Genomic DNA, 16340 nt, shown 5'->3' with positions numbered 1-16340 from the left:
CCTTACTATAATGATTGAACACACCAACTCATGAACATGATCTTGTAGAAGATTTCATTTCCATGTGATGCCTCACTACACACACTAAATTGCGATGAGAATTGAATGTTGAGAATTAAATTAGGCAAACAATGCTACAGATGCGACAAAAGTCCAAGCAGGTTCACAATGCTGCACACTAACAAGAGATCAAGCTAAAATTTATACACAAAACTTGGGAATGGAAAGTACCACGCTTATCAGCTCATGTCACATAACAAAACTATACTTTGCATCGACTAGTGCCGTTACAACTAGGCTAAGTAGCATTGCAACAATAGCCCACTACCACATCAAAATCCCTAGGTGGAACCAATATTACCACATAGCTATCATTGAAGCTTATGCTCTTGTTATTGAAGAAATGTCAATGCTGACAAGGGCTATGCTTGTGCACCAAGTAGTAGATATCACAAATGGGGGACGTTGTTAGACCCTTTTAGAAAGCTTGGATTTGATCCACACTTCCCACCCAAACAGAGTAGTTATTAACTTGGCTTCAATTTTTTCTTATCATTCCAAACATCTTGGTTTTTTATCTGCATGACCTTTTGGGAATTAAGCAGCATACTCCTGCCATGGTGTGTCTCCTCTATGTTTTCTTGCCATGCCAGGCTAGATCGAACCCTCGAATTGTGCTTAAATGGTTTCTCCATCTGCTGATGGTGTCTTTTCTTGCAGGCCGAAGAGGAGAAGTATATGAACCCTCTGACTTGCCTCTTCCATGTGCTCTTCAAGGTTCGATTTCTTCATTCTATGGTGTTTGATTTAGGGTTTGGTAACACCATGCGGTGTGCTCGTTTTCTGTCATCGAAGGTTTTCTGGTTTTATCAGTTCACCTAGGGTTTTCTCTTTATCTATGTTTGGTGATCTAGGGTTTGGTGAAGTGATGCATTATGTGCCCTTGTTTTCGTGTAGGGTTTGGCAATCGCATTCTACATCTTATCGTCTCTCTTCTTCAACTACTTCGCGATCCACTTCGTCATTACGGTTCTGCTTGCTGCTCTAGATTTCTGGGTTGTGAAGAATGTTAGTGGAAGGATCCTTGTTGGCCTGCGATGGTGGAATGAAGTGAATGACCAAGGGGAGAGCATCTGGCGATTTGAATCATTAGATCAACAGGTGAATTGCCTACTCTTAGACTAACCTGTACCTTTTTTTAAAGGGTCAAGTAATCAGAATGTTATCAGAGATCTGATTGTAGTTATGCTTGTTTTGTTCTTTTCAGGAACTATCAAGGCTGAACAAGAAGGACTCGTGGCTTTTCTGGTGGACTCTGTATCTAAATGTATGCACACGTGGCCTCTGAATTTCTCATCTTTGAATTGTCTGCCTATCACGATGAGATCGAGTGTCTGAAATAGGGGCAGGTCTGAGGTCATGCACAAGGGTTGTGCAAATGGTCTTGAAGTTCGTGTGTGCACCCGAATATTTTATCGGTGTTGTCTTGAATAGATTCTTATAGTAGCAGCAGCAGCCGCTGCTAGTTGTGGTGGTTATGTCCTATCCTCATGTGAATGCTTTTCCTGATGGAAAATTGAAGTTTTGCCTATGAACAGTTGCACTGCGCTATAATTGTATTGTTTTCTGTTTTTCATGTTGTCAAAGTTGGCTTTCTTCAGCTTCTTTCCGAAGCTGCTCTTCTTTTTCTTGCTGTATTTGAAAGTGACACTCTTGCAACTTTGTTTGTGTCTCCAGCTTAAGTTTCTTTTCCTCAAACAGGGCTTTCTGGGCTGCCACTTTTTTGGCACCTGGTCAAGCTCCAAGTGGGTCTTCTTGAGTGCTAGTTCTTGGCTTTTGTTTTGCAATATGGTTGTACTTAGGAGTACCAATGTAATCTTGCATTAAACAGAGATGGACAACAATACTTGCTCAATCACCACAGAAGTCTAGACCTTACTCTGCATCCTCTGTGGAGTATATGCTTTGCTGATGAAAGTACAAGGCTGGAAAAGGCTGAAAGCTTTGTGAATCAGTTGTAAATCCAAGTCGGGAACTGAGCAGTTTTATTTGATCTCCTCCAAATGTGGCTGAACTAATACTGGTTTGAGAGGCTTAGGAGGTGCTGACCTTTGCAGTTCTAGGCTGAATCTGGACTCCTAATAGCTGCTGGTCTGATGAGGCTGAGCGTGGTCTTGGGAGTGCATCATTTTGTATGTGTGGGAAGGGAAGAGGTGTCCACCACTCACCAGTGAAACTGGCCACCCACGGCTTGGCACTCACCAGCAGTAAAGTACCCAAAAAATATTAAATGTGCCTTTTTTTAAATAGTGGACCTTTTTTTAAGTACATAGCACGTCCTCCACTGCAGGGACCAGGGATTTCCTTAGCAATTGGACTACATGGTGGGGACTAAATGTGCCCGTTTTGTGGTCACATGGGCCCAAAAGGACATGCAGCCATAACCTTAGTGTGGGCACTTCTAGAAGTTGAGACATTTGGCTAAGGTTGGTACACCTACTATACATGGTGTGATTTATTGCAAGAAACACAAAAAAACGAAGAATTGTAGGTGAACATAGTTTTTTGTAAGTTTCTCATCAAATATATGCCTGCTCGTTTCATACTGTACAGATCGTGTGTGTTTCCCTTGTGTTTATGTCCTTGCTTTAACCCACACTGCAACCCCTACAAGTGGTATCAGAGCTATGGCAGATTGTTGAGGCTGTATACAGGTTGTTGTGTGTGGTCAACCTTGTGTAGACAAGATAGTGAAGCAGCGCACAGTTTGGTGAAGCAGCGTACAGTTCGTGTGAAGAGTGCAAAGGTGAAGGCAGCGCGCACGTTGTGTGAAGGTGGACAGAAACAGCGCACAGTTGGAGCAGCGCACAGGTGATTCCAGCAGGGCACAGGCGGCCGTGAGTAGAAGCGCACAGGTGGTTATAATGGTGGCACACAGCAGGTTGTGAGGCCCAGGCAGCACAGGTGTTTGGCAATCTCTACAGCTTTGTGTGTGGTTAGGTGGCGGACAGAAGCAGCGGACTGAATCTGCAACGAGGCAGGCAGCTGTACAGGTGGCCAGGTGTGTTCTATACAGGAGACAAATTAGGGTTTCCGTACAGTTGCAGGTTTGAAGTGGTGTTGGCTTCTTAAACTTGTCACATTGGTAAAAATCTTCCATGTTTGCATAGTCCTTTGCCTTGTCATTTGATGAGCAATAATGGCACAAGCACATAATGTCTTTGGGGTTTTGACCCAAGGGGATAAACTAGATGATGAAAATTCAGATCAGCCCCTCTCTACTGCACTTAAGCAAAGTGTTGGAAGCCCAGAGGATATATATCATTATTATGTGACATTTCCACATGCTGAAAATTCTGGACAGCAGGGTATGGGACAGCAAATGCCTCAGAATGGAGCCCAGAATCAGTCCATAGAGCAGCCTGAGATCCCTACAGGTGCAGAAGAAGCTGTTTGGGAAGAAACAACAGCCCTAGAAGAGGCTAAAAAAGTTCCTAGATGGCTGTTTAGTACTCTTGGAGAGCGCAAGCTTTCAGCTCCTTTTGAAAGCAGGACAAGGGTGGGCAAAAGAGGTGAACCTAGCAAGCATGATGTGGATTTTGCTTGCATTGGTAGCATGTATGATTTGGAAGAACCTACCTCTTATAGGCTTATGGCAATGAGCATTGGGAAAAGGCCATGTAGGATGAATATAGTTCCATTATCAAGAATGGTACATGGGAACTTGTTGACTTGCCTCCTGGTAAAAATGTTATTGATACGAAGTATAAAATCAAGTGGAAGCCGGATGGGTCTATTGACAGATTCAAGGCAAGGCTTGTAGCTGTTAGACATCATCCCCTACTTGCTGGCTTCCTATTTGGTGTCCTATTTTAGCCTCTAGGGCTGACCATGTTAGTCAGAGGGGCTGGTCACCCCTCACTCATATTTTACCCATATTTATTCCCCATTTTATGGTCTTGGGATTTTCCCTAGTCGTGGAGGTATTTATCCCTAGTCGGCTGCCTTCATGTAGAGGTATATATAGCCGGCATGCCTCCCTCATATTTTACTGCTTGCATTGCTTGCCTAGCTTGTCTAGTTGCAGTCCCTCACTTACGAGGTTCTCCCCTCTTGCTCGGGACATGTATTCCTTTTGATGATGATATTGAGAGCAGGTTCTCACCTGTGTTTCCTCTCCATCTTTCTCTCTCTCTCTCCCTCCTGTGTTTCCACTTTACCTTCTTCCGCTGCACATTCTATCATGGTATCAGAGCGCCGGTGATTTTCAGCGTTGGATGCTCCCTCCTATACCTCTTCATATCTGCGTTTTTTTCTGCCCCTGGACAGACCTACGTTTTTGCGTTTTCAGCAAGGGCAGAAGCACATAGGTTGCTGCGTTTTTCTTCAGGTGGCTGTCTACAGCAGTTTTCAGCAATTCTCAGCATTCATACCCCCCCTGTAGTGCTGGTCGCCTGTTTTGTACAGGCCAGCAGCAACATATTTGCTGCGTTTTTTCTTCTACAGGTTTCTGATGCTGATTTGCTGATCTGAGGCTTGGGTGTACCTATTTCTTCAACGTTTCCATATTCAGCCCCTTATACCTCTGCGTTTTCAGATTTGCAGCCATGGTTGTTGCGTTTGTTCTGAACCGATCTTGCTGGTAGCTCTACCTTCAACTGGGCTTCATCTGTTGGACCCGAAGGTACCTTCTCTTCAGCGTTTTTCCTCATAGGAGGTGTGGACACTGGTTGGCCTGAATTTTCAGGTTTGTAGCCCTTGTTTGGCTGCGTTTTCTTCTCCAGTGGACAGAGATCACTTGCAGAGGGGGTTTCTTGATTGGATTGTGGCTTTGGAGGCAGTTTGGTACTTGAGGAGGATTCTGAATTTCAGATTTCAGTCAGCGTTTTGCTGATTTTGAAGCATCTATACCTGTGTTTTGTTCCTGGCCTACACGGTTTCCCGGTTTCTACATGTTCCTTGCCTTCTGTTGGCGGTGGAGTGCTATTTTTGCTGGATAGCAGTGTTTTGGCTGCGTTTTGCTTCCCATAGGAGTTTTCTACACTCAGAGGGGGCCTTTCACCAGCTACTTCACTTGAGGATCAGTTTCGGGAGCTGTGTTGTATCTGTGGAGACATTCTTCTTTGACAGGAGTTTACAGTTATTTGGAGGAGAGCAGTGATCTTTTCAGAGATCCTGAGCAGAGTTTATTTTGTCCGAGCTTGTGTTCTTTGCAGCATTTGCAGAACAAGGAGGGTGTTTCCCCTTTTTGCGGTATGATCCTTTCACATGGATCTTTTATCTGTTGCTGATTCTTGGGATCTGGTTCTACTTCTGGAACAGTCTTCTGCTATCCGTGATGCTTTAGAGGACTTTGTTGCCACTGCAGTTTATATTCCTGCTTCCCTTCCTCATTGTGAGGAGTCTACCTCTGTCTCTCTTTGTGATGCTTCTGAGGATGCCGCTCTCCCTGCCAGTTCTGATGGTTTGTTGTTTTGGAGGATGGCTTTTTGGACCCAGTGGGATGCTTTGGATCTGTGGTTGCTATTCGTGCCTGGGGCACAGTGGTACTTCCAGAGTTTTTTGGATTTGGATCAGAATCAGGTTGGGCTTGTACCAGTCCGACGATATCATTTTTCAGAGGGGGATGTGGAGTCCTTTCATCTTGCGATGCCCACCTCAGTGGCGTGTACTTATGTACAGCATTGGGCAACTCATGTTATGGAGTTTGAGCAGATGGACCCCATATTTTCTACAGAGTCTTTACATCTTGCGATGCCGACCTTTTCAGAGGATGCTTTTATACAGCATTTGGCTACTCTTGGTACAGAGTTGGAGCAGATTGACTCTATTTCTTTTGAGGGTTCCAGTGAGGAGCAGTTTGCTTCTCCCAGGATTGATTATATACAGGATCTGATCTTGGTTGGTTATGAGGTTTTTCATACCTTCTCCAGGCTGGATACACGACATTCGACTTTGGGTAGTGTTCTTACACTTGGGTTTGGAACCATTATTTGGAGCAGCACGTCGCAACCTATATGGTTGTTTTCTTCCAGAGGAACGGTGTACCTGACAGCTTGTTCTGTTGCTTTTGTAGCTGAGTTGCTGAGGAGATTGCTTGTGGAGCTTTCTTGGTACCTGTTTCTACAGTCTTTCATCTTTGATTGAGGACGGCGTCTCTAGCTTCTTGGAGTTTGCTCAGCATCCGGTGCTGAGAGGGGGTGTTAGACATCATCCCCTACTTGCTGGCTTCCTATTTGGTGTCCTATTTTAGCCTCTAGGGCTGACCATGTTAGTCAGAGGGGCTGGTCACCCCTCACTCATATTTTACCCATATTTATTCCCCATTTTATGGTCTTGGGATTTTCCCTAGTCGTGGAGGTATTTATCCCTAGTCGGCTGCCTTCATGTAGAGGTATATATAGCCGGCATGCCTCCCTCATATTTTACTGCTTGCATTGCTTGCCTAGCTTGTCTAGTTGCAGTCCCTCACTTACGAGGTTCTCCACTCTTGCTCGGGACATGTATTCCTTTTGATGATGATATTGAGAGCAGGTTCTCACCTGTGTTTCCTCTCCATCTTTCTCTCTCTCTCTCTCCCTCCTGTGTTTCCACTTTACCTTCTTCCGATGCACATTCTATCAGTAGCTAAGGGATATTCTCAAGAGAAGGGAATAGACTATGAAGAAACTTTTGCCCCTATGTTAAAGATTGTTGGAAAATCAAGGTTTACCTGTGTCATGTGTGCAAACCCACTCTTAAAGTGAGGTACCTAGTTTGTGTGTAACACCTTTTAATGTGTAAGGATGTCTATGTGTGTGAACAACCTCTTAAGGCTATATATTATTATGTGTGTGTGAACCACCTCTAGGGGTCACAATAAAATCTAGATATTTGTGTGTGATGTGACATGAGCAATGATGTCAGGAGAAGAATCTTTTGGCCTGTAAAGGTCTTGTACTTTCATTGAAGAAATACATCTAATACAAGTCATATCATTTGGTCGTGTAGTGTATGCTCTCTCTAGATTGTGTTTCTCTTTCTTCAATCTCATTGTCGACTGCTTCAACAAGCTAGCTATGGCTATATCTTTGATCCTCCATAGCTATCAGCTGTGTAAACCCTAACCATGTGCACTTCTATTTCCTAGAATTGGTATCAGAGCTTGGTTCCTAGATGTTCATCACGTATACACTGACCTTTTGCACCTCAATCCAACACAACCCGTGAAGAATCTATTGTGCTGATGTAGCTACTAGCATCGTTTGCTAAACCCAACCAGTACTTGCTTGTCTTGCCCGAACACCGCCTTGCTATGGAGCCCGTCAGGTGTCGACTTGATGCTGCACATTGCCAGTCTGTTGACTGCGTGGGTATTTGGTGTACCACGTAGGTATTAAAGGCCTGAAGCCTTAATAACGCTAAGGCTAAAGCCTTAGTAAAGGCTTAGTGAGCTTAGTAAGCCTTAATTACGCCAAGGCTAAAGCGTTAGTAAAGGCTTAGTAAGCTTAGTAAGCCTTAATTATGCTAAGGCTAAAGCCTCAGTAAAGGCTTTGTAAGCCTTATAAGGCTTTTATAAGCCTCACTAAAAAGGCTTTCACACATCGATAGAAGTAGTTGCCCAGCTTGACAGTCAAAGAAGCCACACCCACAACCCGAGAAGAAGAAAGGGAACCTCTACAAGTATCAAAGCAACAAGGGAGAAACACCTCTGCAAGCATCAAGTAAGAGTTGGGGCCTTTCAAATTTTCTGCAGGCCACACAAATCAAGGCATGAATCTTAAAGTTTTCATCATTTGTCAAAATTGGAAGCATACATGAAGCATTGAAGTGTTGCTACAGCCCCTCTGTAGCATCAATTTCAAAAACCCCCAAATTTTAAGAAACCTTAATTTCTAAAAAAACTGATTTATTTATACGGGACTAGACACTCCTCTGTTAAGACCTTCCCGCAATCAAAGCGTATCATGGCTTCAAATGTTATATGTTTTGTATTTGCGGCCTATATGAGCCAAAGTGTCATGTGAAGTGTGGATAGTCATCTTGGACTCTTAATATGTGTCAAATTTGTGTGTGTTGTCTTTGTGAGTACGTTTGGGCTTATTCAAGTCCACGTGTGTTGTGTGATGTTCAATTATGTGTTTACACCATCTTGCCTTCAGAGAACTTTCTGGGTGAACGATGTCTATTAGAATAAAATCTGTCTCGGTCTTGAGCACTTCTAATAGATTCCTTCGCAACTTGTAACATTTCTTGCATATCTTGCAAAAAATTTCGTGTTGCATCATGCTAAAGTCCTGAGAATCCCACTGTAACAGGTGATCTAGGTTGAAAACCATACATAAGCATGAAAGGACTAAAACCTGTACTCGTATGCTTAGTACTGTTATATGCAAATTCTAACATAGGAAGATAATCCTCCTATAAACTCTGCCTTTTGGATACATATGCTCGAAGCATATCCTCCAAAATCTGATTCACTCTTTCAGTTTGGCCATCAGATTGAGGATGATCTGAGGAACTCAAATTCAAAGTTGTTTTCAACTTCTCAAAAACAAGTTTTCAAAAATCGCTCGTAAACTTAGAGTCCCTATCACTGACTATGTCTTGCGGTAACCCGTACAGTCTAAACAATTGCTCAATAAACTGCCTTGCTAATTGCGTAGCTGTAAAGGTCTTCCGGGTCGATAAAAATCTAGCCATTTTTGTCAAGCGATCTATCACAACCCAAATAGAATGGTGGCCTTGATGTGTTCTTGGCAATCCGGTAATAAAATCCATGGAAATACTTTCCCATTTATTACTTGGGATTTGCAAAGGATGCAACAACCCAGCCTGTCTAAAGCGTTCAGCTTTATTTGCTTGACAAACTTGACACTTGAGAACATAATCTTCTACACACCCTTTCATCTTTGGCCAATAAAAAGTGTGTTTCACTAACGATAATGTCCTGTGTACCCCAGGGTGTCCAGCAGAAGGGGCGTCGTGACACTCCTTAAGAATCTTGGACCTAATGTCCGGGATCTGTGGTACACAAATTTTGTCATTATGGAATAGTAAACCATTCCGAATCATCCACTGGCCTCTTGCAGCCTGAATGGTAGGCTGCTCAGTCATTGAGTCTTGGTCAATCAATGAGCTCCCGTCTTGGATCTTTTGCCAAAATGGACCAAAATAACTATCAATCCTGCAAAGCCCTCTCAATGATTGAAATAAATCAGTAGAAATCTCGGTGAACGACAAAGTATTCACCTCTCTAATTCGACTAAGCACATCTGTAACACTATTCATGGACCCTTTTCTATAACGAATCTCAAAATCAAAATCTTGCATTAATTCAGCCCATCGAGCTTTCCTTCCTCTCAAATCATCCGCATCACACACATACTTGATTGACTGATGATCATTCAATACCACAAACTTGGAGCCATATAAATAATGTCTCCAAACCTTGAGAGCGTGAATCACAGCATAAAGCTCCTTCTCAAGGGTTGGCCAACGAGATTGAGTGTCGTCTAGCTTTTTACTTTCAAAAGCAACAGGTCTATCATCTTGAAATAGAGCAGCCCCGATGGCATAGTTACTGGCATCAGTTTCAAGAACATAAGGCCGACTAGGATCGGGTAATGCTAAGATAGGTGCTTCTTTGACTTTATCTTTCAAAAGTCTGAAGGCCATATCCAGATCGTTATTCCAAGTGATAGGCTGATTTGACTTACGTCCACGACCTTTCAACAAGTCGGTCATCGGTAGTGTGAGCTGAGAGTACTCCCGCACAGATTTTCGAAGAAAAGGGACGCCTAGTTGGAGACGTCCGTCCGTCCTTGTCCATCCCCGTCCCACAATGTTTCCGGGACGACGTCCCTCCGTTCCAAGGGTCCGTCCCCTCCGTCCCCTGTGACTCTGGTATGTGCAAAAGTTTTGGAAAGTGCTTTTGGAGGTGTCTCCATTTATGCATGTCATTGGGGCAGAAAGGAATAGAAGGTTTCAATCGGGATTGCAATCCGTGTACAAAGCGGAACTACAAATGTATCTTGGACACACCTACTAATTGCAGTCGCTACTGCCACCAAGCAATTGGAACTCAAGTTGAGTCGATCCAATAAGGCTAAATCCTCATTTCAAGGCAAAGAGAGGGCTGTGCAAAATAACGGCCAGCCACCTAAAAAAGACCAAAACTAAGATAAAAATGGTTCAAAGGCTGAAAATAAGTCTACCAAGAAGCGTTCCTTCCAAGTGAGAGACTATGGTCTCACTCTGGAGCAGAAAAAGCAATATATGAGCGAGGGGAAATGCTTTACTTGTGGTAGCACTGAGCATATTGCAAATGCATGCCCAAACAATAAGAAGCGTGATAATGTGAATGCATCAAAGCCCAATGTGCATATGATTCCGGATGTGCAGAGCAACACTTCACATGATAGCAAAGACAGGGTTGTATGTAAAGCTTGGGGACAACTTAAGGATCAACCTGCTTTTTCATGTTTAATGATTGTGCAACTGAGAACTTCATATCTACACAGATGGCAGTTGCTTTGGGTATTGAAGTGGAGGACATGGGTCCTCAAATTGAAGCAAGGGCTGTCTTTGTTGGTAGAGAAGTGCACGTTATGTCTATTATTGACAAGTTGTGCATACACATTCAAGGCTGTGTGTAACTATTTGGCTCTCCGAGCTCTTTTTCACATGAGGAACTCATGCTCGGACACATGGAAATAGGGTTCATTAAGCCAGCACAAGAAAAAGCACCAGTCTTGGTCAAAAAGCAAGAAAAAGCAAAAAGTCAGCTGTGTTGATCAAAAGCTGAGGGCATCATTTGAAAGAGGACATCGAATTGGATCAAAAAGCTACAAGCCACTTCTCCAAAAAGCAACTTCAGGGCCAAAAAGCATGGCCTTGAAGCTTCAAAAGCATAAATCAAGAACTTTGGCTATTTTTTACTATTATTAAATATTTAAAAGAGAAAACCAAAAAGCAAAACAAAAAGGCAAAAGCAAGCATGGCCAAAATCAAGGATCCCTTTTCAAGTATATAAGGAGCTTGTATCCTCTTGGGGATTCACAAAAAAATTGTGAAGAGCCTCGGGAGATTTATTTTGTGAAGAGCTAGAGCATCATCATCATCATCTTTATCTTCTTCTCCATCCTTAGCCTCTGCCCCACGTGTAGCACCGCCACCGCCGTTGTTGCTGAACCGCTGCCGTCGTTGCTAAACCGTTGCCGTTGGTGTCGTTGCCCATTCCGTCGGCTGAGACGTCCCTTTCGCCGGTGCCTCCGCCGCCTAGAGCCATTTTCCGCCAATGGCGATGATGTCCCCAGAGCCTCTTCCGCCCGCCACCTGTTTGCCAGACTGCGCCACTCTATTTGCGCCTGCGCTGCCTTGCCTGCACCGCCCTGCAGCACCTGATCCGCTAGCTGCGTCGTCCTGCCTGCGCCGCCTTGTAAGCGCTGCTTCTGTACTGCCTGGTGAGTGTCGCCTGCCGCCTCCAGTTGTGTTGCTTGCACCATCTATCCACGCCGCCTGTCACCTCTAGCAGCGCGGCCTACACCGCCTTTTTGAGAGTTGTCTCCTATTGAAGGAACGCCATCACCACCCTTGGGAAAAGAGCCTTGGACAGCCGTGCACCATCTTCTCTTAGCATCTCTACCTCAAGTTCCTCGTGGAGTTTTGTGAGCAACAAGAATTTGATACATACCTTGGTACTAGTCTGGTGTAAGATTCTTGTGGGTCTTCCTATTGGTGTGCTCATGCATGAGGGATCTTGTACCTTGACGTTGACTCAGCACCGACCTCATCATCGACATATTTGTTTGATATTGAACTCATTTGTTGTATTGGTCCTGGCTTGGAAAAGCCCGTGGATTGCTCCTGAAATAAATTCCTAAAAGGGGACGGGGCCTGTTCCCCGCTCAGTGTGGTTGCCCCGAATCCTTCTCTCTCTCTCTCTCTCTCTCTCTTCATGTTATCTAGGATTCTCCTATGGTCTTGTAGGGAATTTGAACTATTTTTAGTTTTATCTCTATTTTCATTTTGTTGCCCCCGAAGTGGAATGTAATCACATGGATGTATCTGATTAGTCCTATAGGTCAGATGTGGCCTCTAAAGGACGTTAATATAGTTTTCCTTTCTTTCTTCTTTCTTTCTCTCCCTCTCTCTCGGACTAGTGGTTGAATCTGTCACTATACGCTTCGTTGGGCATACACTATGTAGATCATGCGGACTTTCTTGTAGCGCCCATAGTAGCAACGAAACTCGTTTCAAATCATATGAAACTGACCGAAACTTTAACGAAATGTTTCAGAATAGGAAACTCGTTTTTTATTCACCTAAAATTTTTAAGGCCCAAAAACCTTACATGCAAGTTTCATACATACGCATTTTTGAAGTGCATTTTTTCTTGTTGCTTGCCACTCGACTTGCACACGCACGTCCTTTCCTGCCTGCCAATGACTGGTCAACCATCTTGAGAAGGACGCTTCAGCCTTGGCCATGGCCTAAATACATATTTTCATGTATATTCTAAACTTATATTTTTTGCATTTTTTGTGTGAAACTTTTTTTTGACATTCCTTTTTTGCTTAGTAGTGACTAGTTGACCATCTCAACAAGGACGTTTGAGCCTTGGTCATGGCCTAAATACATATTTTCATGTATATTCTATATTGAGAAATATATATATTTTTGCATTTTTTGTATGAAACTTTTTTTGGACGTTTCAAAAAAATATGAAACTTCTGAAACCTTTTTGAAACCCGTTTCAAATCAGGTGTTTCTGAAACCCCTGGTAACTATGGTAGTGCCTATGAATGGCTGTGATGTATTTCTTGGGAAGCCTTGGTACACTCGCATGGATCCGTGCGGGGCTTACAAGACCAACATGATCACCTTCATGCATAAAGGTCGAGAGCATGTGATTGATGCTAGTGAAGAGGGTGATACCATTTCCCTTGTATCTCATGTACAAATTAAGAAAGTAATGAAAAAGAGTGTTTTTGCGTACTTGATTTTTGTTCCGGATCATGTTGAAGAAAACGAGAGACATGCTGTGGCTTATGAGAGCCATAGATTGCATGATGCATGTTTAATAGAGCCATGTGTGAGGGGTTTCCTGGGACCTGGAGTACATCCACGATTGTGCCGGTACTCAAGTCTGGAGATCCGAGCCTGCCGACTAACTACCGCACCATTATGATTGGTCACTTGCTGGCCAAGCTATATGCCTCTACTCTTGAGCATGAGTTGAGCAGATGGGCAGAGAGACAAGGGGTCCGAGCTCAGGGACAGGCCGGTTTCAGGAGGAGATTCTCTACTTTGGATCATATCTTTACCCTCAAGGCTATCATTGAGGAGGGCAGAGCACATGGGAGGAGGAGGAGGATCTACTGTGGCTTTGTGGATTTCCGCAAGGCCTTTGACACAGTGCCCAGAGCTAGATTGATGCGCAGGCTGCAAGACTTGGGGGTTCCATGTGAGCTCATTTGGGGGTTCCATGTGAGCTCATTTGGGGTATTATGGCACTTTATGAGACAGTAGTTGGGCAGGTGCGGACTTCAGAGGGTCTCTCCCAGCCAGTACACTCCACTATAGGGGTGAAACAGGGCTGCCCGCTCTCTCCGACTCTATTTGGACTATACATTGACGAGATCTCTGATTATATTGGGACACGAGGGGACAGAGGAGCCCAATTGGCTGGCACTTGGATACCTCTGCTCTTATATGCTGATGATATTGTGCTTATAGCAGACTCACCAGAGGGTATGCAGAGGCACTTGGATACTTTACATGCTTATGCACAGGACAGTGGGCTCTCAGTTAACCTTGGTAAGACCAAGGTTATGGTGTTTAACACTACAGCTCAGTGGATCTGGAGATCAGCGCCTATTTTCACATATGGGCAGGAGACAGTGGAGTATGTTGACTCATACACATATCTTGGAGTGGTGTTCACTAGGCCCACATTTTCCATGAGGGGGGCAGCAGAGGCCAGATTGACTAGAGGATATGCAGCACTAGGAGGTCTAGAGAGGATGTGCTCACAAGTACAGTTTCAGGAGCCATGCACTAAGCTGTGGCTTTTTGACACGCTGGTCACATCGGCTATGCTATATGGAGTACAGATCTGGGGGCCTAGCCTAGATCGTCACAGTCGATCAGGACGCGCATACGATGGATGGAGATCGATGGAGAGACCACTTGTGTCCATGATCTCCAGGACGATTCGGGCTAAGGTCTCGGTACCCCATGAGATTATTTGAGCCGAGATGGGAGCACCACCGATCGTAGTCGAGGCTCTTGCCAGATCAGTGTCCTTCATTCATAGCACCTGGGAGCTTCCCCAACACCGGTATGCACGACTTGCTTTAGAGTCCTCTCGTCAGCTAGCCATGGAGGGAGACACTTCATGTTGGTATGTGCAGATAGCATCCTGGTTTGAGCTCCACGGGTTCAGCTTAGACAGACGTCCACCCTTCCAGTACTCTCTAGAGGCACGCTCTCTCACCTTGACACATTCTGAGATTAGTAGAGTCATCAGACAGGACCTCATTCAATTGGACACTAGGAGGACATGGCTAGAGCCCTCACAATAGTTAGGGACAAAGATGGCTTTCTATAGAGACCATCTTCTCCGCACCATTGAGGATGGCTTTATACTTGGACTGAGCTACATGGATACCCATTTGTCTCATGGATTGAGGTGCGCCATTGGGCAGATCCGTACCTCTTCACATCAGTTAGAGATAGAGACAGGCAGATTTAGAGGCATACCTCTAGGGGATAGGATATGTCAGATTTGTTGGATAGAGCCAGAGACGGAGGAGCACTACATCTGTCGCTGCACAGCATATTATGAGATTCGAGGGCGCTACCATTGCCTTTTCAGAGAGGGATTTGGACCACTGGCTAGAGTCATGGACTATTGTGATCAGCGATGCTTGGGTTTTTATCTCCTGGAGATCCGCAGGCTCAGAGAGTCCATTATGAGGAGCAGACGCCCGACTGGCAGGGAGTCCACACAGAGACAGATTACTGACTTCTTTAGAGGGACTACCCGGGAGGAGACACAGCCGACAGCCCAACAGTGGGCACCCCGTGGGACTCTAGTTGAGAGAGCTATCCAGTTGGGCAGATCCAGACGCTCGAGGGTTCGCGGATCCTTACATCAGAGACGGTGCCTACACCGGAGGATTCAGAGCATCATTGCGAGGCATCGAGCTCGTCCGACCAGGCATCTCACTATGGCAGATATCCAGGCCATCCGGCAAAGACCCATGCTAGAGCTCCTAGGATGATTACCACTCCAACCATATACTATTGTACTCACTGTCACTTTTGTACTCCCCCCATATTCATGTATTCATTTATCCATGTACTCATGTACCCCATTTTGACTAGTAGCATTAGCTTTCCACTCTCCCTAGTTGCTGCTTTCGGATGCTCCCTGCTGATGTATTGTAGATGCATGATTTGTATCATACGGATGTTGATTTTGCCACTATTTGGGCTGATTTGATGGCTGGTCTTGCACATGCCTCATATGTGATCAAAAAGGGTTATCTCATGAAAGATAATTGCCTATGTGTGGTGTCTGATATGAGGCAAAAGGTTTTCGACGAGTGCCATGCTCCATATGATGGTCATAGAGACATAATGTCTACTATGCACATAATTGATATCTATTTCTTTTGGCCAGGTATGCGGAAGGACATAGAGGCACATGTACGTGCATGTATCACCTGTTAGAAGGTGAAATTTGATACGCAAAGGGCACCAGGTTTGCTTCAGCCATTGCCTGTTCCCATACGGCCATGGGAAAGTATTACAATTGATTTTATTATCGACTTGCCACGGACCCAACAGGGTAAGGATGTTATTTGGACAATTGTAGTCACAGATTTCATTATCGACTTGTGTCATGTGCACAGTGTGTATCTACCGTGTGCTACACGCACACAAGACTAGCTTCGAGGTTTGGGAAAGCTTGGAGCTTGGCAGGCAGATTGGCGAGCTGAGTTAGGGATAGACTAACGGGCGGGCACCCAAGTATGGACGGGCGGGCGCCCAAGTGTGGACGCCCGATGACCGGCCAAGAGCCTATAAAAGGGTGGCCAAGGTTAGTCATTAGTCATATAGAGTCTCGTCCCATACCGCCACGAAGCTACCCTCGCGGGCCTCAAGACTGCTGCCGGCCTCGGCTGCATAAAGCAAGTGCACGTCTGCACTAGATCTAGGCTCCAGACCATACAGCTCTCACAAGTCAGAGGTAGAGATTGGTCGGTACGTCCATCTAGTTAGCTCAGCTCGTGGCTCGGTGGGGACAGCCAAGTCTGTGGGCTTGCCCACGGTTGTCGTGGTTGGGAGGT

General features: G+C 44.9%; 2 protein-coding genes across 2 annotated transcripts in view; both read left to right on the top strand.

The window, feature by feature from the left end:
* The first annotated feature begins 473 nt into the window (after positions 1 to 473).
* The window catches only part of LOC147616561 (Golgi apparatus membrane protein-like protein ECHIDNA), a 38969-nt gene continuing 23102 nt past the window's right edge, over positions 474 to 16340 (top strand). The window contains exons 1-4 of the mRNA XM_086777636.1: positions 474 to 620; positions 721 to 777; positions 958 to 1161; positions 1268 to 1327. Coding sequence (XP_086633762.1) covers positions 618 to 620; positions 721 to 777; positions 958 to 1161; positions 1268 to 1327 — 324 coding nt within the window. The 5' untranslated portion in view covers positions 474 to 617. The remainder of the gene's footprint in view (positions 621 to 720; positions 778 to 957; positions 1162 to 1267; positions 1328 to 16340) is intronic.
* Positions 2351 to 6544, top strand: LOC147616563 (uncharacterized). The gene is made up of 2 exons (XM_086777635.1): positions 2351 to 5959; positions 6077 to 6544. Exons 1-2 carry the CDS (start codon positions 5269 to 5271, stop codon positions 6145 to 6147), a joined length of 762 nt encoding a protein of 253 aa, XP_086633761.1. The 5' UTR covers positions 2351 to 5268; the 3' UTR covers positions 6148 to 6544.

The sequence above is a fragment of the Cibotium barometz genome, chromosome 38, assembly GCF_041138505.1.
Source record: "Cibotium barometz isolate CiBa-2024 chromosome 38, ASM4113850v1, whole genome shotgun sequence".
NCBI classification, from domain to species: domain Eukaryota; kingdom Viridiplantae; phylum Streptophyta; class Polypodiopsida; order Cyatheales; family Cibotiaceae; genus Cibotium; species Cibotium barometz.
This window is presented reverse-complemented; position numbering and strand designations above follow the sequence as displayed.